Here is a 25,383-nt window from a genome sequence, read left to right on the forward strand (position 1 = left end):
TTTAAGCCTGTAAAACTTCAGCTTATCCAACGTCAAGGAAACTTATGAAAAAAAATTACATGAGGTCTAGCATTAGAAAACATCAGTATTTTCTGTCTAGGTACTGAACCTTTACCAGAGTATTGTTACAAAAGCAAATGCAAGGATCTATTTCAGTTTCAAAATTTTTGTTGTTGGCATTGTGCGTCTTGGTCACACAAGGTACGGTGCAACCTTGGTGTGGGTCCATGAACATTCAGTGTTAAAACCCTTATTTCATAAAGCTTGATTCACTCACAGCATTGGAATAGTTCTAGTTTGGTGCAAACCTAGTAGAGTCATTCTCATGCGAAATCTGATTAACAGCAGTAGGAACTGGGATTGTTCTCACCAATCAATTCCTAAAGACCATTTCCTCCAAGTAAGTCAGACTCATAAGAAAAACTTCCTGAGTTTTCATATAATAAATCTTGGGATTGTAGTTCCTGCCAAACCTGCCTTATTTGCTGTCCATCTGCTCTACTTTGTTTCACTGAGAAAATTCAATTCAGAAAAATGAACTTGCTACATCACTAGACTTTGTTTTCTTCTACCTATACTTGCTCCCATTTCAGACATCAGCAGCCAGCACAAACAACAGCTCTAGTCAGTCCACCTCACTTGTCCCAAGTGATGGAAAACTTCACTTGCAAACGAACACAAGCATGTCTGCAGGTTACTCATACAGTGGCTATGACAGCCAAAGCCCCTGGAACAGTCAAGAGTTTGCTCATACAGCTTAAAGCTGGATGATACGAATTACCAGCACCTATTTCTGAAGAAGTGGCTCATGTTAGTCCCTCTTGTCCTTTTCCTTCAACAGATTACCTTAGTTATCAATTATACTGTGACAAAACTGGGAAAGGAAACTGAAATTTTGCATTGAATGCCCATGTTTCGATCAAGAGAGTTTAAGTCTAACACTAACTCAGATTAATACATGTATGTGAGAACTACTTAGGGGAGGGGGGGAAAAAAATCATACTGCATACCTTACACTTGCATTTACCTCCCAAGACTCAGGCACACATACTAAAATACCTCTATCCTACAAATGAAAGGAATGTAACTAGAGCTTTACACTATCAGCATTCGTCCCTCAAATTGTCTTCTATACCTAAAAATTTGTGTTACAGCTTTGAGAGACAAATATAAACTGATAATCAGATACAAGTAGGCTTACATGCAGGTTGGATTGAAGCAGGCACTGCCAAGGGACTCCATCCTGCTGTGTAACCCACTCATTTCCACATCTGCTGTCTCTGCCCAGGCCAGAAAACACAGGTCTCTTGCAGTTCCACAGGCACACATACATACACGTTGCTTTAAGAGCACTGAGTGTTACAGCTTTCAAACAAAAGACACTTACAGTAACCTGGTACATAGATGCTTTATTTCTGACATTAACGCGGTCTGTATTGTGAGATCCTCTTACATAAAGGAAAAGTTTGTAGTACAACAAAAACTAAGATAAACAAGGCATTTGTTGCACGTTATGTCAAACCTTAGAACAAAAATATGGTGTAATATGTATTTAGGTTTCATGCAAGTTTGGCTGCTGCATGTACAATTTACCTATAAACTGAAAGAAATGCAAATGCACACAACATTCAAAAAGTAATAAGATGCCTGACATATGAAAGATTAAAACCTTCCTGCTAAAGCAACAAAGTAGGAGTTAACTAAACGATCCAACCAATACCAACACAAATTATGACTACTTACCATAAATCTATGCTTAAACTTGGTATAGGTAGCTTTGATGATACCATTTCTACTTCAACATACCATCCAGATTCTAGATAGTCATTCCGTCTTAATGTCTGATTTCATTTTTTGTGAATTAAATGTTGTCTCCCGCATTACATGTTGCTGTTAAATCCATTCTGGTAATGCACACCTAAATCTAGTACTGCCAAGAATTCCAATTGACTCCTTTAAATTTTGCTAGGTGAGGAGTAATCCTGGCATGATGGGCATTTTCTTATCCCTTGCTTATAATAGGATTCCCGCCCCCCTCAAAATTTTGATGTGAATTAAAAACTGCTAAAAATGTTTGTGCCTATTACTATCAGAGCCAATATCAAAAAGCTCATAAAAACAAGGATTGTATAAGCTTTGAGATGCTTTAAAAAAGTTTAAGAACCCATTACCTTCCTTGTGCCACTCATCACATGTTAAATTTCTCCATTAATTAATTCTTCTCTACCATCTCTGATATTAAAGTGTTAGGAACACTTTCCACACCCTGCATAGTACTGGTTGATCTCATAAAGTTAACTAGAGAACCTGACATCGTGTAATTTTACATACAGTGCATATGATGCTCGCTCTTTCCATCTCTCATAGCAGCAAGCCGATTCTGCCACGATCTGTAGCAGCACACCCGGGAGTGGAGAGGAAGAGTGTTTGAATTATAAATAACTAAAACTACAGTGTACAATTCTATTTACCTGTCAGTATTCTGTTGAGAGCACTCCATTATAACTTGCTCGAAATTAACTACATAAAAATCTCTACAACAAAAGCAAACCAAAACATTCCTTCAAAACCAAAAATAAAGACATAAAATAAGTGCAAATACCTAAAATAGGCAACTAAAGCAAGTGTTGTGACCTGTATACCTTTAAATAAGGACAAAGACTTTTCATAAATAAAAGAATGTTCTCTTTGCTCTTCAAACATTTAGTCAGTATATAATGGTCAAAGTTAAGTGCAGATAAATTGTTTTGAGATCCAAGGTGCCAAGTTTCTTCAAAAAAAAAAAAAAAAAAAGAATAAAATATACATATTGTAAATGCATTAGTTTTTAGTTCCTATGCAGGACAAAGTACTCCTCAGTCACATATAAGACCCCACCATTTCTTTCTAAATATATTTAAACAAGGTACAGGAACAGCTGCTGTATAATATAGGAATACCTTGTAATTATGTTGTAGACCAACATGATTTTAGGGCTATAGTGCAATCTTTATGTAGATGTAACATAGAGTATAGATTTTTACACTTCACCACTGTAATTCTTCTGCCATTTCATATATTTTAAACTTGTCCTTTTTCCATCTTAGCTGTTTTAACAGGAAACAACATTGGCCTCTAGACAACCTGCATACATATAAATATCTACATTTAAGCTTTGAAATGGAAATAAATTATAAAAACAGACTCCTTTCCAATTTACAAAATTTTGCTTGTTCCTACATACTGTACAATACATTCAACAATCATCTCATTTTGAGATTTATGAAGAAAATACTGATGCTTTACACTAAACTTAATTCACCCCCCTCTGCCTACTTCTAGTACCATTTGCAAATAAATATATTTAACACTGTAGTTAATTTCATTGTTTTGCAGCATACCAAAAAAAATTAGTAGTGCAACTTTCTATCCTTCCTTTGTACTCCTTTCCATTGTGTTTCTTTATATACTAGAAAATGCTACATAAGCAAAAGCACATTCAGTCATGTATGTTGCTCATTTGGAAACCAGTAACAACCTATAAACCTACTCTATATTGAAAATGCTCTAACAGATAAAAAAGCGATGCAAGTCAAAAGAATAAATATGAAAAATAGACCTAAAAACTGTATGTTGTCAGTACTGCAATGTATTTTACCCTTCTTTATATTTTAGGGGATTACTCTTTTAATATCTAAAAAAACCATTGCAGAACTGTTTGCAGTATCCCTTCGTAAAGAATGCAAGAGCTTCGTGTCTGTTCTTTGTCAGTCAGAAGAAGAAAGGAAGCTTTAAGGTAGCTTTAAGGTTTCCCTTGGCAGACTCTCTCAAAGACTCAATTCCCAACTATGGCACGGGAATGGCCTTCAACATTGTTTCAGTTTCAATGGAAAGAGATGGTTGTCAGCTGCAGTGACCATCACAGTATCAGAGACCTTGAATTGCTGTTGGTAGCTGTGTATGTGCTCAGATACCTTCTTGCTTGTTCAGTCATGATAAGCTGGTCTTCTGTTTTTCCATAAACAACTGCCTCCCAATCACGACTTGGCTGCATAAAATAAAGTTCTGTTAAAAAGGTTCTTTTAACAAACTAAAATACTTAAGCAATTCTCATACAATGTTTCAGAGTAGTACTAAATTATTAAAGCCTAGCAATAATATATTTTACTGAGAAGGATCCAGTTCTACAGTACAGTACCTAAAAGTTGTGACAGAGCTCCCTCATCACCCCTGAAATCCAGCTCCCCAGCAGTGCATCTGGGTTATGCTTTGAGTTCAAACACACAAAATGAAAAACATTCTTCAAGAGAGTCTAACCAGTTCAACAATTAATACATAAAAGGGAAGCTAATTAAGTTATCTTCTCTTTGAATATCTTCCTCTTTAAATGTGCAAAGTTCAACAGGCAGAAAAACACATTACTGACAGCTGTCTGGAGACACCAAGGAAGGTAAAATGATTTGGGAACTGAAAAAGAAGATTGTGAAGAACTTCACTGAACCAAGTGACGGCTGTGGAAGAATGGTCAGATTTTTGGGGAATATATTAGAAACAGCAAAGGAATTGAGAATGACAATGATGAATGGAAGAATAATTAAGCTACTAGTCCTGCTTTTTCCATGAAGCAAAGTCTACATCTTCACATAAGGTACTGAATCTCAAGCTGATTCATTTCAGCTCCAAATTGGATCTGACACTGGCTGATTGTAGCATGATGAAGAATGCAAGATCCTCTCCCTCCCACATGGAGCTGGAAACTGATCCAAAGGATCAGTTCCACATATTGATTCACAAAGAAAATTAGCTGTTTGAGCTTCTCTGTAAATTTAGCAGAACTTGATTCATGGAAGGGACTTGGGGTTAGAGAGGCCACAAAACAGAGGGATTTTCTCTGGGGAAAGAGAAAAAGGAAAAAAGATGGTTCAGTGAAAATATTTGTGAGTATACTATGACTAAGCTCCCCTTTTAAGTATTCTGAAGACCATACTTCTGGGTTAGATAGATGTATTCACCTTTGCTGCAATTCACAGCAAAAGAAAAAAGAAATTTTTCCTTTTTTTTTTTTTTTTACTTTTAATATCACAATTAAATGAACTTTGTTCATCTTCCTCATAAGAAAAGATCAGAAAGCAATACTGTTGTCTCTCTACTTCAAAACATCATTGTTAAAGCAATTAATTAAGTAGAATATGGAAGATCAGGCTCCAGGTGTCCTGTCTTCTGGGTTTTCAAAATTTTTTTATTAATACAGAGTAGATATTCTGAGAAGACAAAAATACCTTATACATTAGCTCCCTATTGGACAAACTGGAATTGGTACAAAGTCAGGTCAAAGAAATCTCTTCTTAAAGCTGGTGATCAGGACAGAGGGAAAACTAGCTTCAGTGGTTTTACCAGTATGGAAAATATATGTATGTAAAAGAACAGGCCTGTTACTAGAATAATTACCAAACAGAATCTGTGGATAAACTCTGCTTAATGAATCCCACTGGGCTTATTATGAAGAGTAAGCACCAGACAAATTTGAGAAACTGAAGTCAAAGAAGTTTGGTTTGCACCAGGTCAAGTTTTCTAACTCTTAGTCTTGGGCACCCAAACCTGTTTTGTTGGTCTCCCCCTACTCTGTTTTTTTTACCTCCCACATCCAAATCTTAGTGAAACATCAGTTTGTTTCACTGAACCAAAGTGTGAAACATCAGGGTTGTGTTTGAAGAACTTAGCTATGAATAAACACTTTGCAGAAAAATGACCAATTTACAAGAAATAAGAATCACAGAAACACTGAAACTGGATCACTGCTTTGAACAATTCTAGATATTAGTGCAAGACAGAAATAAAGCAATACAAAATTTCTTTGTTAACCCACTAACAGAATGAACAGAATTCTTTGCATCCAGACCTGAAGAGTTTTCTCCATTTTGACATTTTTTGTAGCACATGCATTCAGTTTCTTCTTAATTACTGCATTTGCTTTGTTTGCTGGATTTGTATCCTGTTTTTCTGATGTCAGGTTACATCTGTTGTCCTGTATTTCCAACAATGGTGTCATTAATAAAGATGTGGTATATGCATTTTTTGACTATTGACAAAAAAGAGAGTAAAGAACAGGAATAATAATTAGTAGTTAATACAAAAAGACTTCAAATGCTGTCTTCAGAGAAGCCAAAATGTAAATAAAGTAAATACCATCAGAAAGACCCTAGGAAAGAATCTGAAAAGAAAATGTAATGAAGTATATGAAGAACTAGCCTGTCCATACTGGGATCCATAGTACCACAAGCAGCTGCAAGCATGGTTTAGGTATCACTGAGTAGACAGTTTCTTTACTCTAAAGCCATGCCACTCCTATAGATTTTGTAAAGAACAAGATTTGATAAGGTGGTAACCACTGAACAGTTTAAAAGAAAAAAAACCCTCACTTTCATGTCTAGGACAATCCTTGTGAAAGTCAGGACAAGGAGACTAGAGTCAAAAAAGTAGTATCACATCAATTTTAGGGGGAGGAAATGCTTTAAGAACTGAAATAAGCACTGGATGGATCATTCCAGAGGAGTTTTATATATTGGTAATGTCTATGGAAATAAACATAAATTAATTCAGCTTCAGTATACAAAAGTGGAAGACGGATATATGTCAATTTTAAAGACCAAAAGTTAGTTCACAGTAACAATGGCTAAGTATTTGCTTGCTTACAAAAACACCCCATTAAATTGACCTTTAAGTATTTATTCTTCCTCAGACCTTATTCCTAAATTATCATCACATGGACACACAATTTCAACTTAAAGATTGGTATATTTTTCATTTTTAAATAAGATACTACCACTATCTCTCTTGCTAGGAGTGAATGTTCTTGTTCCACCAGCATTCCTTATAAAAATGCAGGAAAAACCAACTTGTCCCCAGCCTTTAAGAGACCAAAACATCACGGTGTATCTTAACCTGGACTCAGTGATCCACAATGATGTGTCACAACAAGACATAACTAAGAACAGCAGGCATTTTGGTCATGACTGGAATGGCTGCAGCACTGCTGCTCCTCCCAAAAGATGTTCCTGGGGAAGCTGGCAATTCCCACTAGGTGGCAGAGCACCCAATACCCAGCAGGAAGATTCCAAGGCTTGGCAGGCACAGAGTCTAAGAGGCACTTTAGAAGGGAATTTAGAAAACCAGCTAGAAAGGAGTATGACCTAAGCAGGTCTGACTTTTTAAGCAATTTGGCACCTACATCCTGTATATAGCCTTAAACCTCATCAAGAATCACAGACATTTATTCTTTGAGCATTAAACACATACATGCATTAAGAACTCATTAGAACAAAGTTTTCCTACAAGACTAAAGAGTAAGCTATTCAATTACTCAGCTGAAAAAACATTGAGCTTCTTTTTAAAGGAAAGAGGGATCAAAATAGCCTCATATCTGATTTCTTCATGTCCTGATTGTTAAGGCAGAAGTACTCAAATTCCTTTAGGCAGAAGAAGCACACAAACTTCATCTTTTACATGCTTGATATTTGTTAAAGTATTCCCCTACTATGTGAAGTAGGAAAAACATGCTGCCTAATATGCAATTAGGTATTTTCAGAACACATTTGCCAGACTGTCAAACATGCACAGCACAGGAGCAAATGTCATCTTCCTGGTATATTACAGACAATTCCAACATGCTGTGTAAGCTAAAGTTTATAGGCAACCAGCATGGAAACAGCTTTGCTACAAACCTGTAAAGCATTCACATTATTTTACCTCCTCTGAAGGACTGAAAGGAAAAATTCATGCATGAATTCAAGCCCAATGCTCACCTATTTCTTAAGTACTTAAAACAATATTTCAAACTGAAGGTACTTTTCATGTTCTAGACGCATTAATCTAGCAACTTCAGTCCAAAAATTTATTTTAGTGGGCAGAACAAAAGATACACAGTTCCATATTAATATTGCTGCCAGTGATGCTCTTCAGTTAGATTAGTTTAGTTTAATTCTTACCTGTACATCTAAACTATTATCTTCTGTCAAACGCTGGGCCCCAACCTCCTCTTTATCCTGTGGATCTAGGACCAGTGATTTTCTGACTTTTTTAGAAAAGTTGTGCTGAAATAAACATTTTGCAAAAAAAAAAAAATTGTAAAATATTATTTCAAAGCAGTTATTACCTATTTGAAATTACTATTGTCATATTACCTCCTGCTTGCAGTTTTTATACAAAGTGTCATCTTCCTCCTTGGGAAATATATCTGTTCCAGTTTCCTCTTTCAAAACTTCCCTAATGTCTTCCTCCGAGAAGGCAAGTGGTTGTGACTAAACATTAATTAAAATTGAAAAAGAAAATACAGGAAGTCTATTAGTGGCCAGTTCTTACAACATTCTACTTTCAGCTAATGTAGGCCAGAAAAGAGATCTTGCAAAACATAGCATGAAAGACCTAAGCTACTGTAGTTAAAAACCACAGGGCTACATTTCAAGGCTATGAAGATTATTTTAAGTTAATTTTACTCCACATTATTTTTAGCCAGATAAACATATATATGCACACAACACTTCAAAAAATGCAAGGTAGCATTGAAGAAGACAAACTACTTGTTTGCAAATGGTTATCCACTGATAAAAGGGATAAAAGTAATTTATATATACTAAATACCTACATAAAACACATATACGTATATATACATGCATAAAAACATACTAAAAAACTGTACTGGAAATGTGTAACTGTTGTTGTGAAATGAATTTATACCAATTTTAACACAAATCTTTGAATAAGACATTGATAGTCCTAAGTACAGTACAGAATTTCACAGAAGCCATACAGATGGCTCCTTTGTGTACCAACAGGAAAAGAATTCCCTTAAGCCCTCAAAATTTGATTTTGAACAGGAGGTTAATAGTGGACAGAAACAGGAATGCCAAACCACTCCATTTGCATAGTGAGGGACTGTGAATCTATAGGGTAACACAGATGGTGCCAAGCCCTGTGGCAAAGTCTGAGCTACCTTCTGTGTTTGCAGAAAAGAAGCAGTCAATATATATTGGCTGGAATCTTTTCAGAATTTGAAAAGCATATGTCTCCTGAATTCCAAAAGTTATTATGCATTAACATACCTTAGCTAGGCTAGGAAGAGAACAAAAATTTAATTCATTTGGAACAAACTAACAAAAAAAGGTAACATTATCCATAGTCAACAAAACAAAAAAAAAGAAGTGTGTGACAGCCAGCTGAATCAGAGGATCATGAACTGCTATACTAAAATTTTGAGATTTAGGATGAAGAAAACTGCAAACATCAGTCAAGATTACCATACTGTGGTAAACACCTAGTTTCAGTCCTAGTGCTGTAGAAGCACCAAAATCAAAGAACAACTCAGGTCTTACATAGCCCAGAGGATACAAAGATAATGCAGTTTTTCAAGTGAAATGTGAAAGTTGTTTAAAATAATGAGGTCAGTCATACTCAACTACAGCAGTTTGCTCTTACCAGATTACCCAGCTGGAGGACCCACACCCATTCTCTGATTTATAATTTTTCTTTTGAAAAAATAGAATCCTAAAGTATTAAATTTCAGGCATTTATGCAGCCACCTTGTCAGAGATACAGTTTTAGCAAGGATAGGCAAATTTAAAACAACTCACAAACATGAAACTGATGCATTTAAGATTACTGTGGATCAAATGATTACATGTACTAAATAACTATTCAAGAAGACCATGCCTTCATACTACACTGAAGGATACAAGTCTAACAACCACATCCAAAGTTGTTTTGATTCACATTCTAGCTGTTCTCTAGGATAAGTAAATGCTTTTTAAGATCACACTGAGGCTTCCAATACCTCAAAACCAAGAAGGCATTTAGATTTCAACAAAGAAAAGAAACAGTATAACCACATACCATAAGTCTGAGGGGACCATACTTTTTTTCCTGAGCAGCCAAAGCATTCTTAAAAGGAGTTGGTGTCCTTGGTGTTGAACCCAAAAGAGATCTTCTCATTGTAGGACTTCTAAAACTATTCAAGCATAGAAAAGCATTCATAAGTGCATATTTTAATATTTTATCATTAGCAATGTAATAAAATTAATCTAAGAAACATTTTAAAATACTTTCATTTACACAACAGATATCACCACCATGCATCTGAAAGTACTGAGATCACCGTAACATTACCCCATGTGTATTAAACTTTAATTTAATAACACCACCAGATGTTTAATGTAATAAACCTACCCCACATTCTCCTTTTGATCTTGTGGTGTCATTTCCTTGTGTAAAGGAGTCGTAATAAGAACTTTCTGCCCACAGATTGGAGTTGATGTAAATGCAGGATTTTCAAAGTTAAATTGTTCATTTCCAGAACAAGTGTTGAAAAACTAAGCACAAGAAGGAAAAAAAAAAAAGGCAACCTTACAAGACAAAATTTCACCATTGTGCTGAACAGCAAAACCCGCCAAATTATATACATATATCTTGAAGACTTTTACTGACAAATCCCAATACTCTATTCTTGACTTACACTTATTGCTGAAACCTTGATTTTCTTCTTAAAATCCCCACTCCTTAATTAGGTCACAGAAACAAAAGGTCTCTATCAACAATTATTTGCATGAGAAAGCAGCGGTGGCAACCTGTGTCTCAGCTCGCACTACCGCCCTCCCCATTAGTCTTCAAAACAGAGGTTGTTTAGCAGTATATTTTTAATATATTTACCCTTATACAGATGTTTTAAGAAGTTTTTGACATGTTTATTTAGACTACAATGCACTACCAGGAAGAAACTATTACAATTTATAACCCACCCAGCAGAGTCTTCACATTTAGCAGTATTTACCAACACACTCACCTGTGATGGAGAGAACGGTAGTGTTTTCACTGGCGTGCGCTTTAGTGCCACATTGACGGCATCGTTACACAAACCGTCATTCAGCTCGGGACCCGGGGACTGCCCAACACGCAATCTCTTCTTCTTTCTCAGGATAGCAGGTGGATTGCTGAACTTGTTTGAGGTTGATGAAAAAACTGTTTCCTCATCCCCACTGATGCTGCTGTGGTTTTTGCCATCGAGCATCACGCCCACGTTATACTGGCACTCGGCAGCCCCGTCGCTGTGCTGGAGCCGCATCAGCTTCACTGGGGCCGGCTTGACAGGGGAGACAACGGCCTCGGAGAGCTCAAAGCACGTATCGCTCCATGCTACCGGATCCTGTGGGCAGGGGGCAAAACACAAGCAGGCTTATCCAAGACTACTTCAGAATGTCCAAGCCAATCTATCAGCCCTCTACCTCCACAAGGCATATTCTGAATTATTCTCTCTGTGTCTTTCATACAATCATAAAACAGTGGATATTTTAAGATACAATTCTTTCCAAACAGGCAATAAAGCAGTTGAGAAGGCAGAAATTATAGACAAATACAAAATAAGGTAATTTAAGAGTATTTTACATGTATTGCGTAAGTTGACACTCCTAATTAAACACTTATTTTTAACAAGGAATACAAACTTACGATTTCCATAAGATCTAGTGCCTCTGCAAATTCTGGAATGGTCTGTAGAGGTGTTAACATTCTATTTGCTTCTACACCCAAATACTTAGGTGGTGAATTCTGCTGAACAGGTGTGATGCGGGTCTCATCCATGCTGTAGAAATTACTTGTTTGTTCCTCAAGACTACTTAGTGTATTAGGCATACAATCCTCCATGATAAAATTTCCAGACCAACAAGACAAGCTTCCAGCTTGCTAAAAAATTGTGAAGAAACACATTAATCTTATTCAACTTAGAGGCTGAAAAGTCAATTATGTGACTGCAGGGTGGGAAAAAAAGTAGTGTGTGGAAAGACTAAGCATAACTATTAATTTTGGCATTTTCAAATACTAATTATCTGTTTCAATTAAAGAAATTAGCCTTCTCTTTACATTAACATGCTCAACATTCTCAAATTGTGTAAGATTTTTATCTTACCTCACATTCATATCTTATACACACTCACAACCTAGGTAATTATGGGCTGTATTGGAAGCCCTCTCTCATGCAAGTTTCCTGCACACCTGAACACCAGTATATGAAGTCATCTTCAGTACAGAACACTGAACGTCTAATTTTAAGATCAGAAAATGTTTCTAGAGTGTGAAATACTACTTGTTTGATCTGGATTTTTTTAATGTAGATTTTGCATTAATAGCTGAGTAAACTTCTAAAAGGTTATCCCACTTCAGTAGACTGCTTAGTACTCAAGAAACAAATTTTCATTTTCACTGGAAATCTAGAAGCAAACCACATGCTACTAGATAAGCAGAACTGCACTGTTTCAAAAGAATGCCAGGAGTAACTCTGCCACATAAAATCTGAAGTTCACCTGTAACCTAAACTAGTGATCAATATGGTTGGGTTAGTTAGGTGTCTGATACGCACAGCCCTCTGAAGAAATCAGTGATTGCCATCTGCAAGTCACCCTAATTCTACAGAATTAGGGAAATTCCACTGAATTTACACACAAATTGTGTACAGTGCATATTTATTTAGTGTTTGTCATGTCCAAATGTGGGTATTAAGTATTGCAAGCACTCACATTGAAGTTTGAGGAAAATATAATCTACAGGACATTTCAAAATCAAATGGGGCAAAACCCATGTATTTTTCACCTCTACTGGGCAGAGGCTCAACATTGCTGATCCATAAAACTGAATGGCAATGATATCAAACATGTCACCTCCTGAAGAGGATTAAAATACTGGGTCTTAGGAACTGCCAAATTGCTGGTCATATTGCTGTTGTCTTCATAGTTTAGAAAACTGCACTAAAAGTAAGTTGTCTCAGTTCTAATATACAGATTTTTGTTTTCCAATGCAACAGCCATAGGTTTGATTTTAGAGGGTCAGGTGAAAAAAACACCACACTAAACCACACAACCATTACTGAATTTCTGAGGATTAACCTCAGCAACATAAATTCAAATATTTAGAGAAATTTACAGTCCTTACAGAAGACATTTGTTTTCTTCTGATTTCATTCTCTGCTGACATAAGTAGCAATTCAAGTTCCTTTATTTTCTTTTCTTTATCAGGATCATCATCAATAAATGGCTGCTGAAAAATTTAAGAAAGAAGCCATTACTACTTTTTATTTCCACCTCCTCTTCACAGTAAAGATTCTGCATTATAACACAGCTGTATTTTTAACAAGAATCCACACAGAGAGGGAACAGAACTGTTCAGGCTGTATCCCATTTTGTAGTACAGAAGTCACCCACAACTGAAACAACTCCAACTACCAGGAGACAGATCTGACGTTAAAGTGGTGTGTAAGGTGGTATTTTAACTGGATTCTAATATGGCCTGTAAGTTATCTGTGTGCTAAAGCACATTCTAAACTAAAGTCACTATATTCTATCTTTAATAGAACCAAGTGCTGGCACACTCTTTATATGTTTGTGGTTTCACATTCCTTCTACAATTCTGTGTTATTCATCCTCACTAAGTGTGCAAGAAAGTGTTTCAAATCAGCATTTGCTCAAACAGTATTTATACAAGCAATCCCACCACTACTATCAGAAAAGAAAATTAACTAATTGGTTTTGATTGGTTTGTTTGTTCTTAACCTCCTTAACACCTTCCATTATTGCTATAAATATAGGTGAGGATATATGCTATCACCAGTTTACAGAGTATTTCAAGGAGCAGAAACTATCTTATACTTTTCTGTGTAGGGCAATCTAGACTGTCAAAAGCCAATGAGCTTTGTTGCGACTTGTATTCCTATACCATTATCAGGGAAGAAAATGCAACATGAAACAGATGATCTGCACAGGGAAACTTCAGGTTAGGTAGAGAGCTCTACAGAATTCCTCTATCTAACACAAAAAAAATCCATTTATTATTCCCTGTGTCTTCTTTTACTTCTTTTACTAATTCCAAATAAACAAGAATTCTTCCAAGGCATCATATTAGAAACCAAGATCTATATTCATTCTGCACCACACGAGGAATTTCAGGTATATTCCAAGTGAGCCAAAAAAAGCAAAAGGAAATAATATATCCAATTTCTATTTGTTTTGAAATTCCTTAATTCTTCAGGATTTAGAATACTGCAGAAGGGCAACTGATTGAAAGATATTTATCAGTGACAAAGAAATAAAACCTAATGAGAACAAAAAAGCACAGCCAGAAGTGTAAGTCACAGTAAGTTGAGTTTTTCAGGATAGGGTTATATTTATTACATAGATGTAAATAGTAAAGTCTTGTCTTTAAACCTCTCATAAGCTAGGTAATACTAATATAGGTCACCACAATTTAGCCTCAAGATTTAACAAGTAGACTATGTTTTAAGCCATATTTCTGTCAGAAATAAGCATAAACATCATGTTTCTGGGATAGAGAAACAGAGCTTCATTTTTCCTACATAAAAGTACCAACTACACTAGCAAGCTTACTTACAGAGGAACCTATATAAATGTAGGTGAATGATAAAGACTAACAGTCATTTTGAAGATACACATCTTTTCATTTTACTGAATAATACTATGCAGTAAATTCTCTTTAATTTATGAAGGCTGTTAACAATTTACCTGAACTATGTTGGAAGAAGATGGAGCATGCTCTAGACAGCTGCCTTCTGGTGAGGCATACTGATATGCTGGAATCTAAAAAGACATAAAACATTTTACAAACCTTCAAGAAAATGAGGATATAAAATTAACTCTAATTTATTATATATTAATTATTTATGGTTTAAAAATCCTGAGTTGCCATAAAATCACAAAAATACTCAACAGATCTTCAATTATTTCAGATGTGTTTCTTGTTTCAAATCAAATCAATTATTTGAAACTGGGAGATACTTATTGTTCTAAATTTTGAACTTACATGTGTCTGAACAGGCACATAAAATTGATTCTGAGTGTGCAAGTGTTCCATAGTCAGACAAGGTTGGGGCTGAAGTTCAGCAGAACTAGCACTTTCAGACTTTATAACACTTTGCAAATATCCTTCCTGTTCCACCTTTCTTCGCATTGTTGAATTCCAGTGATTTTTAATTGAATTATCAGTCCTAAAATGAAAGCATAAAACAGTGACTGCTTTCCATATCTCAAAATTAATTATATATGACACAATTGACAGGGTTTGTACAGTAGGTTAATCTGAAGCCACAAATTCAGAAAGCTCCAGCAGCTTAGGTCAAAAGTTCTGTAATCAGTAGTGTTTAGGCATAATGACTAGAAAGCTCCTCTTTTGAGAGCTTCCTTCTACTAAACTTCAAGTGTGCCAGAAATTAAAAGCAGAAAAGGAGAAAGCCTTGGTTCTGACTGTAATCATGATGGGGAACCTTTTTTCTTAGATACTTGGAATAATTGAATGAACACAGTTATTTACCCCTCTGCTATAAATTTGCAGTGCAGGTAGCTAAGAAAATCACCTCACTGTCCCAAAACATAATAAAGGCACTTGGGCTGGTGTTTGCTACTGGAAGACATCTCGTCTAAAACTGACAGCCTGCAGCCCCCACTCTGCATTTTATGTGCAGCTTTGTGGAAGAACATCCTACTACCTACCTCTTCATGCCCTTGATTGTGGATAGGATAAAACAGGCATGGCATTTTGACAAGCAGGCTGAAATCACTCCAAACACTAAACAAACATTAAGACAAGAGTAGACTATAACTGCATTGCTGTCTAAAACACCAGTATTATTATTCCTAGCCTTAGGTAGAGGTACACAGAAACAAAAATTGGTTAAAATCCCATTCTCATTTAAGGGCACTCCAAGAAGTATTCCCCTTTTTCATCCCAGTAGTGTTGGACTCTACAGCTCTTCTAGGTCTACGATCTTTAGCAGTCTTTAGCTTAGAGTGTCAGATACATTGACAACAAACAAGCTAGTAAATAGGAATTCTTCTGTCAAACTCATCTTCCCTCTCCAAAATTCTATTTAGATGCAACCCACTCTCTTCTCATTCCTCCAAAGCATTTACTGTGAGCTGTGGATTGTGCACTTCATCAAAACACAAAGTTTTTAAGCACACATCCCTCATTACACCAAGGTAACAAATGCTGATATTCCTCAGGCACAGCTAGACAGTCACCTCTTCAACACATAAACTGAATTCAGAAAGGGACAGCTTAACGCTGAATTTCAGTTAACGGTACAAGGTAAAAGAATTACTTCATTAAACTGATCACACACTAAAATTTTGTTTTCCACAACCAAAGAAATCAGCAGTGAAACTTGAAAGAAATATAAGGCAAACAATGCATACAATTAATGCCTAACTTAGAGACTTCATGACAACCAACTAACTTCGCAATGCATGACTCCTAAGTCTGGACTTTTGAAGGTTACTAAGATTTTCTTTTACAAGTGTCCAGTTCAACAAGTGCTACACAAAAAAAAAAAAAAAAAAAATCTGATCTTAAACCAGGAAAGTCACCCTCAAATACATACCAATGAAGGCACTTTGAGATCACATTTGATATAAAATCAATTTTCTACTACTGCTTGCAGTTAATTCAGCTCAGCTCTATTATAGAGGGTTTTTAAGTGATCAGGAGGAATCTGAAGACACCTTCAAATGGTTAGAGCTCTTTCTATGGGTGTTACATGTTTTTAAGAATACAGGTCAAATATGAAAGATTTTTAGTGTCTATCAAGATAACTATATTTTGATGTAAGTCTCAGCAGATGCTCTCTAACTAACAAGTTAAGATTTGAAAAGATACTGAGATGAGCACTTTTCATATTCCAACATTTAACACAAATAGAGTTGAAAAGCACCTTCCAGGAAGAAGCTTTGCTATTTCAGCCCATCGGTTTCCCAAACGCTTGTGAGCTTCATAGATTATTCTGTCCTCTTCTTCTGTCCATGAAGACTTTTTTACCTCAGGATTGAGATGGTTATGCCATCTTTCTCTGCATTGTTTGCCTATTCTTCCTTTCAGGTGTTTTGCAATTAGAGACCAGCGCTTTGGACCATACTTCTGAACTAATTCAATAACCTGCAATACAGATGAAAGCACATTATAATTTCAAAACCTAATTTACCTAATCAAAGGCTGAGAACACTGATAAACACACATTTTAGAATAGCATTCTAATAGGCAACTGATATTAGGCTTAAGGAGGCACACAGTGACTTGGGGTTTTAAAAATGATTTTTCAAGAAATCAGAAATTACTAACTCCAAATTCTCTCTCTTATTTAGAATATAAGTGTATACTGATGAAAATTTGGAAGTTTCCTCTCTATCACCCATTTCATAAGCTGACATTAGGAAAGGACAAAAAAGAAACAGGTGAACGTGTTTGACTATTTTCAACAATATCCATGAGAAACGACCCACACCTCTACATCTAGAATGGAGGTTGGGAGTTTTACAGAGTAGAAGCTTTTTCTTAAAAGACTAATGAAAACTGTAAAAAAATAGATTAGGAAGACCATATTCATAAATTGGCAAACAGTAGTTTAAAATATCTTAGAACAGTTTTAAACAGTAGGAAAAAGAAACCAGTTTGAAATACCATAAGAAATCTGTATTTGCATCTCCCTACCAGGCAGTCCAGATTGTGCAGGCAAAAGGCTACAGTATGGATTAACAACAGTGAGGTGAAAAAGGAGCCTAAACCACTGATAGCTTCTTTACACAAGGAAATGGTTTCACAGAATATTCTGAGCTGAAAAGAAACCAGAAGGATCATCGAGTCCCGTGGCCTATACTGGGATCTCACAAACTCTCACAAGTTTGGCATTATTAGCACTATGGCCTAACTAAATGAGCTGATCTCAGGGTTGTAACAGTAGGTTATGAAATAATTTCCCTTATTCCCAAACCCTTCAAGTCTGGTGGTTTTGAGGAACAAAAGATGTAAAAGAGACCTTGTCCTTTAGTGCTACCAAGAGATCCCCCCTACTTGGTAAGTTACAGTAATTCAGCCAGCAATCTCACTAATGGGAAATTAAATGCTTGAGCAGACCCAACATTCCATCTACTTAAGAGACAATTTTTTTCCTTCTCACACATCATAATGTAATAAAAGTATCCACATCACAAGATGCATCAGACAACAAGGCATCACACATGGAAATGGAACTTTAAAAAAAGTACACATTCTTAGCAGTCATACATCAATTTTATTAAAGAGCAGAGTATCAGTTAGCTTTTGTTACCCTCTGATCCTCTTCTTTAGTCCAGGGCCCTTTAATCAATTCTGGGTTTAGTACCTTCTGCCACCGATGCTGGCACTGAAAATCTGAACGATTCTGAAACAGTTTTAGAAGAGCAGTACAGCTGTTATACTCTCAAATACATAAAGCTGTAAATATATTCTACCATGAATTATTATCTTTTTTCAAATTAAAAGACTTATTTAGAAATTTGTTCTAAGTATAATCGTTAAATTCTCCCTTATTATTTCTTATTCCATTTGCTTATAAAAAACTCTTCTCTGGAAAGAAAAACAACCTTGCATTAAGCTCTCATTTAATTATTTCAATGTACTAAATTGATAATCAAATTCAGAACTTACTCATCTTTAAAGAAAAATTTATATTTATATTTGTCCTCATTACTCTACACTTTCAACTTTGTGGTTGATCTATTTTTGACATTATCTATAACTTAAATAAGGGGGAAATTTTTTAAGGAAATACTTTTCTTTTAACATAAAAGAATACACTTTTCACTAAATCCCAAATGAATGTATTCTCAGCTCTTTACTAGAGTGTTAAGGAAAACAGATTTAGATCAAATTTAGTTAACATATACTAATTAAACAACATTGGTTTTGCTGGTCAGGACAGATGGTGCCTTTCTGTAGCTTCACTAAGGATCTTTTGAAATATTGTTCCCAGTTATGAAAGAGAAGTAATCTTCACTTAGCCTCCTAAAAACTGTCTATATGAAAGGGTTGGTCAAATGCTTAGAAATATACAGGTAAGAGCCTGCCCCAGGACAGCACATTTTTTTAACACTGGGACATGATTATTTACTTGCTTCAGAGCAAGCTGTTGGATAGCAAGTACCAATTTCAAGGTTTTCCTGGTCTTGTCTACCAAGTAAAGGTGTTACCATGCTAAGATGAAGTTAAAGTAGTAGTCTGCAAGACCAGAAAAAACACCCAGAACACTAACACCTGAAATTACACTGTTCACAGTACCTTCAAGCTAATCACAAGTAGTAACTGTATGATTAAAAGCATACAACAGGTTTTTACAAAACATCACCATTTCCTGTTGAAGAGAAGCTGTAAAAGACAGACTCAATATAGAATAGCTGTTACCATTTGGACAAAACCATTTTGAATTTTGGCCTTTTAGTGCTCTTATCTTCTAGACATTTCTGAAATCATAATATGATTTGGAGAGAAGAGCAAAGCAAATGATAGAATGAAACAATAATTGTTTCAGTCTGCCTTAGCCACAAAAAAAAATCAAAAGTGATTACAAGCTACACTCTCACTCTTGAGAGTGACCTTGAAGCCATCTTCATTTTTTCCAGGCAGAACAGAGGGAAGGTTTATCTGTGCCCAGTCCAGCAAAGAAATGAGGGTTTAAAAGCACAGCAGTTTGAGGGCCTTCACAATTCAAGATACATTTGGCTTTCCTAGCAAAAGACCATCAGTAACAAGGTGAGTGTGAATTATGCCAGCCTCTATTATTTGGCTGTTGCAATAGGTCACCTGAAAAGGCTGTGCAGGCTCCATCTGTGGAGAGAATCAAACCCAAGCCCCGTCCTGGGCAGCCTGACCTTGCTTGAGCAGGGGCTGTGAGCCAGATGATGTACAGAAATTCCTTCCAACGTCAATGATTCTGCAGCAGGCACCTGATTATGCACATTTCCTATGATAACTGGGGAATGTTCTTTCAACCTCATTTGGGCCCAGCTGAACAACAGGTTTTTTGTCTCCAGAAACATTTTTTTTTCAGATGAAGAATTTTTTACTAAACTGTTAGATCTGTTAAATGCAACTCTATACTACACCTGCAAATCAGTATCACCTAATGTATTTTCAAACATCTTGATATAAAAGCTTTTTGATTCTCCTCTGCCATCTACTCATTTCACTGATTCTTATAAGGGAATAAGGTACATGTAAGGCATATGGATTTGCTTATGCATGACTTAAATTTAGAAGCTTGGAGTTTATTACCTGATACCTATATTTTCTACTTGGAAAAATAATAGAAGCACCACAGTTGCACAAAAATATGATGAGAACAACGCAAAGTTATAGTTGTTCAGCATTTAGAATTCAAGTCCTTTTTTACCTTACAGTGGAAGTTCATACAATCACATCATCCCACATAATATTGTAAGAACCTCAAAGGTAGAAGGAGGTGCAGTTTTTTTGATTTCTAATATTTCAATTACCAATACCACTTCTAGGAAGCGATTTCAGCCTTATATTCTATAGCAGGCATTTTATAACATTTGTTCAGAAGAGAAACAAACACCATCAATTCTAGTTGTAGGTACTTTCTGCTGTTACCTCAAGCAGTCATCACTGTAAGAAAAAAATCAAACCCAAACAAACAAAAAACCCCAACAGACACACACAAATAAATAAATAAAACACACATGCCCCCTTGCCTATGACAGTTAAAAAATTAATCCTGCTCCTTTCAAGCAATCTTTCAGATGCAACCCACTCTCCTAACTGCTTCAGAAGCAATCAGTGAACTGTGGATATATAGCCACCATGAGTGATGGAACCCGTATTCCATAATGAAAACAAATAGCAAGTGTGAACAGAAGGTGTTTTGATAATTTCAGACTATCACTGAAGACTGATAGTCTGAAATGATCAAAACATCTGACCCCATAAGGTTCTTCAAGGTCTGAGCTAGATCAAGCCTGTTTTAGAAGAATCCTCTAAAATAGTTTTTATTATGTGCTCCTCATTCTATTTCACTACATTTCCCAGCTAGACATATAACCAAAGTAAATAAATATTGAGAGAACTTAACTGAAACAGAGATTCAACTTACTTGTAGATGACTAGCAATGAAAGCCCAATCATCTGTACCATTTTGTTCCACCAGCTTCTTTAGCCTTTCATCCTGTTAAGACATAACCTCAGCCAATAAATTTTACAAGCTACCCCAATACAATACTAAATAATAATATATTTCATGAGCTAAGATCAGGTAGGGATCAGAGTAAAAAAAAAAAAAAAAGTATTACCTCTTCACGGGTCCATTTCACCTTGCTACATATCTTCTTCAAACCTTTTTGCTGTGGTACTTCATAGTCATGATCCATATATTGAAAGTCATCGTCTTCCTCACTGCAAAATACAACAGATGAGTGAAGAAGATCAAAATAGAGTTTAAAATACCTCTGAAAAACCTTTTTTTCTACTTACTTGCAGCTTTTTTCTAATCTGTACATATTGTTCTAAAATGACACATGGGATTTGCATGATCACAAGGTCTGCCTCTAGCAGTTCACCATGTCAAATTACCAATTTAATTTTAATTTCAAGGCCACACACTGGACAGATAACTACTTCCAAGACAAGATTTAAATTCGAAGTAAAACCTACTTTTTAAGATTCATGTATTTCTAATACATTTTTTCATCTTTATTTTACATCACTGAGCTTACAGAGTGGTGTTAGGCTGCAAAACACATTCATGATCCACCTCCATAAGTGAAACAACAAACACAACAAGAATGTTAAGTAAGTAAATCTCAACTTGAGATTTTACGTGGGCTCCTGACTTGACTAAAAGCGTTGCCTCGGTGTTACAGGAATTAGATACAAATCTTTGAAGACAGAGATGTTCCAGAATAAATAATTTGGGCCTCAGCGCTGAGCCCCGAAGCGCAGAACAGCCAGGTACCGCTGCGACTCCGCGAAGATCCCGCTCCATCTACTGGAGAAACGCGGAACTCCACAACCTGCATAAACAAAGCCTTCCAAACAGGCGGCACAGGGAAGTGCTTCATGGAATCATCGCTTAAACTTCTGTCAGTGACTCATGTTAGCATAAATTCAAACACATGTGGAAACCTAGCTCTAACAACAAGAGCTGCTGTGCCCCTGCATTAATTATACCAAAGGCACAAAGAAGGGACTCCCATCCAAATACATCACTTAAATTAAAAGCAGTTTCACAGGGCAATTTTTTTCTCCATTTTATTATTGGTACAAAGCATGATAAAAAAAAACATAAATTCAGGTTCAAAACAAAAATTATCTTTTCTTCTCATCCTTGACAATTGCTTCAATTTTTTAATCAAAAGTATAAAAAAAACCTTTCCCAGTAATGAAATTAACCTGTGCTGGTGTCCCAAGAACAGATTCAATGGACAGTATCTCCATTATTTTCTAGAATATGCAATGATCAGCACAGCACGCTGATTAACCACTTACACTTTATTTGTTATCTCCCATTAAGTCTGTTCCTGTCAGCCACCGAGGACATACTTAATTCAAAAGCATTACCACAGGATACTAAGTGCCCAACTCCTGCAGACTCGCTTCTACATCCTACACCACATCTGCATTCGCCCTACTTAGCTTCATGATGCAGCAGTAAAACATAAGCAAATTAAAACTTTGCTGAGTTGCTGAAAGACAAGGCAGCAAACTTGTGGGAAGGTCAACAGCAAGCTCTTCATCATGCTTTCAGAAAAAAAAATGAGCTGCAAACGCTTTAAGAGGTTTGCATTAAGTGGGCTAAGACTTACAAAAACAGAACTTAAACTCAGAAGTAACAGTTTTTTCTGCCTCCCGACCAACTCCTCTTTTGTCCTTTGACAAACTTCAGGGATCTGTCTTAGGAATACACTTCTCATAATACCATTTCATACCAAGCAGGCCATACAGTTCACTTACAACTAAAATCAGGCCTTCTTGTAAAGCCCTTTGTCAACATGACCTCCTCACCCACTGCAGAGCAAACTGGTTCGTGAGCAGTCTCCAGTAAGGAGAAAAGTCACGGGGACCCAAAAGCAGAGCAGGGCTCTCTGTGCACAGGGACCCAAAAGCAGAGCAGGGCTCCCTCTGCACGGGGACCCAAAAGCAGAGCAGGGCTCCCTGCGCACGGGGACCCAAAAGCAGAGCAGGGCTCCCTGCGCACGGGGACCCAAAAGCAGAGCAGGGCTCCCTGCGCACGGGGACCCAAAAGCAGAGCAGGGCTCCCTGTGCACATGGAGCAGTGAGGCCGATGAGAGCTGCAGCGCCAGAGCAGGTGGGGGCCCCGCCCGGGGGCAGCTGCGGTTCAGAGCCCTGCATCAGGAGCTCTCCAGCCACACCGGTGCCTCTGCCAGCCAAGCAGGCACTAACCTCTCCTGCACCTCCATTCCACCCGAATAACCACCTAGTCCTGAGTTTTGCTTAGACCAGTGCTATGATAGACTATAAATCAAATCCTGATTAATGAGTGGGACTACCACTTGAAGTTTTCAATTAAAAAGACAAGATTTTTAAACACATGGGGTTGTTATAGCTCCTTTGACAATTCTTTTGCAGTTATGAAACTGCTAAAATACTGCATCAAAGTGGAAGGCATCCACCAAGTTTCATCAAATAAGACATCTGGGACAATAAAGTACATATTTTGTGAGATCTGCACTAGCTGTCCTTGCAATTCTGAGTTGAGTTGAGGACCATTAAAAGAAAAAAATCAAGCTTGCAACTGCAACAACCAAGAGAAGTTTAACATTAAATGAATGTGAGATTAAACTTAATATCGTTTGGTGCAAAACAACTACATTTTCTTCTTACTTCACACCTAGATTAAAAGTCTTGAAGGCACTTTCATGAAAACTCATAGCTTCAATGATTTAGTTTTGGAGATACCATCATCAGACACTGACACAACATCCGCCTCGGGCTACCGACCTCTAACCAAACCTTCCTCTGCTATCCACAACCCGCTGTACTTTCAATCATGAAATCAAAGCACTCCACAGCCATGGGAGAGATAATACAATCTAAAGCTTCACAAAAATGAAACCACTGTAATACCACAGGTGAAAGTCCCTTAAACTACAAAATGCTGATTAGGAGTGCCAAGAAACATGCTGTCTCCGAGCCAAGAACAGATAGCTTCAGCAGTCAGCCTCTGCAAGCAAAGCCCTTTGTGGCTTACACAACTAGAACACCAAAGCATTGTTTTCTTGTTTTAGTTGCAGCTTTGCAGAAAAATATTCTCTTATAATTTTTCCCATGTCAGAGGAAAATGCAAAAGCAGTTTTAATATGCATGACTTTGAAACCACCCCCAATTCCATGAAAAGTATACATTCACAACAAACCCCAGATGCCACAGATAACTCACCAAGTATCCTTTCCTTTCCCAATCCTAATCTTTCTCCTATATTTCTTTATAACTTTCCAGAAACTGATTTAAGACAGGAATAACCATAGCGACAAAACAGTTCTCCAAGACCATCTTCTAAATACAAAACAAAGACACACCCATTCTCGTATCAATATAACAAAAGATGTATGAAAGCCATCTAGAGCAGCTGCTAGAGCTCTAGTGCAGAATGTGATCTCTCAGGAATATTTCAGGCTAGATTGTGATATCTTCAGTCAAAGAATGTATCAGCTGAGCAAAAGTAGGTGCATTGAACATACTGAAAGAATCAACAGGCCCAAACCTTATATCAAGGCTGTGCCAAAGCCACTTGGGAGGTGAAAAGGAAAAAGTGTTACTCCAGCAAAAGGAAAATAACCAGCACGGAAAACTACTGCGGAGGCAACGTAGTTGTTACTGACAAGAGCAGCGGCCCAGGTAAGCTACAACAAAGACGACCTGAGCGAAAGCACAGAAGTGAGAGCAGCTGCCAGGGGAAAGGCGGGATTTGTACCCGAGAGGTGGTGCCCAGAAGTCCGAGAGAAGAGATACCTGCGAGGGTGCCGGAGGGGGGAGGGAGGTGGGCAGTGACAGCCGAGGCCGGGGCGGTGGAAGGAGGCCGAGAGCAGCGCTGAGGGGCGGGGCGGCACCTGGCTGGGATCCCGGGGCGCGGGGGGAGCACCTGGCCGGGATCCCGGAGCGCGGGGGGGCACCTGGGCTCGGGACGGCGGCGTGGAAGGCAGCACTGCCCGGGAGGGGAAGGGGGGCAGAAAGCGCAGAGCGCCCCGGTCCCGCACTCACCTGCGCCGTCTCTCCGCCATCCTCGGCGCGCACCATAGGGGGGGCCGCCACGGCCGCGGGGCGCAGCACGGAGCCCCCGAGCCGCCCGGGCTCCCTCTCTCACAGCCGGGCAGGGACGTAGCGGGGCACCGGCGGCTCAGAACGCCTCCAGCCGGGCAGGGATCCTCCCAGGGCCCGCTGCTGCCCGCGGTGCCCGCAGCGCCCCGGCGGCCGCCCTCAGCCCCGGCCCGGCCCCGGCGCGTCAGGCATGGCTCGGCCTGGCCGCTGCCCGCAAGGACGGGGCGCGCAGCGGCCCCTTTCTCGCCCCTACTGCGC

General features: G+C 37.7%; 1 protein-coding gene across 3 annotated transcripts; it reads right to left on the reverse strand.

Moving 5' to 3' along the window:
• Window positions 1-1,389: 1,389 nt before the first annotated feature.
• Window positions 1,390-25,383, reverse strand: MYBL1 (MYB proto-oncogene like 1). Of its 3 annotated transcripts, none has more exons than XM_054641380.2 (16): window positions 25,069-25,383; window positions 21,141-21,243; window positions 20,945-21,016; window positions 18,125-18,217; window positions 16,736-16,956; window positions 14,830-15,013; window positions 14,532-14,606; window positions 12,949-13,053; window positions 11,473-11,706; window positions 10,811-11,170; window positions 10,198-10,340; window positions 9,865-9,979; window positions 8,160-8,276; window positions 7,965-8,069; window positions 5,879-6,058; window positions 1,390-4,027 (listed from the first exon to the last, which is right to left on the reverse strand). In XM_054641380.2, exons 1-16 carry the CDS (start codon window positions 25,086-25,088, stop codon window positions 3,899-3,901), a joined length of 2,256 nt encoding a protein of 751 aa, XP_054497355.1. In that variant the 5' UTR covers window positions 25,089-25,383; the 3' UTR covers window positions 1,390-3,898. The 3 variants fall into 3 exon arrangements, with proteins under 3 accessions (XP_054497355.1, XP_077042248.1, XP_054497347.1); XM_077186133.1 differs by having other exon boundaries at window positions 12,949-13,050; window positions 25,069-25,236; XM_054641372.2 differs by lacking the exon at window positions 5,879-6,058 and having other exon boundaries at window positions 25,069-25,236.

The sequence above is a fragment of the Agelaius phoeniceus genome, chromosome 1 (assembly GCF_051311805.1).
Source record: "Agelaius phoeniceus isolate bAgePho1 chromosome 1, bAgePho1.hap1, whole genome shotgun sequence".
Lineage (NCBI taxonomy): Eukaryota > Metazoa > Chordata > Aves > Passeriformes > Icteridae > Agelaius > Agelaius phoeniceus.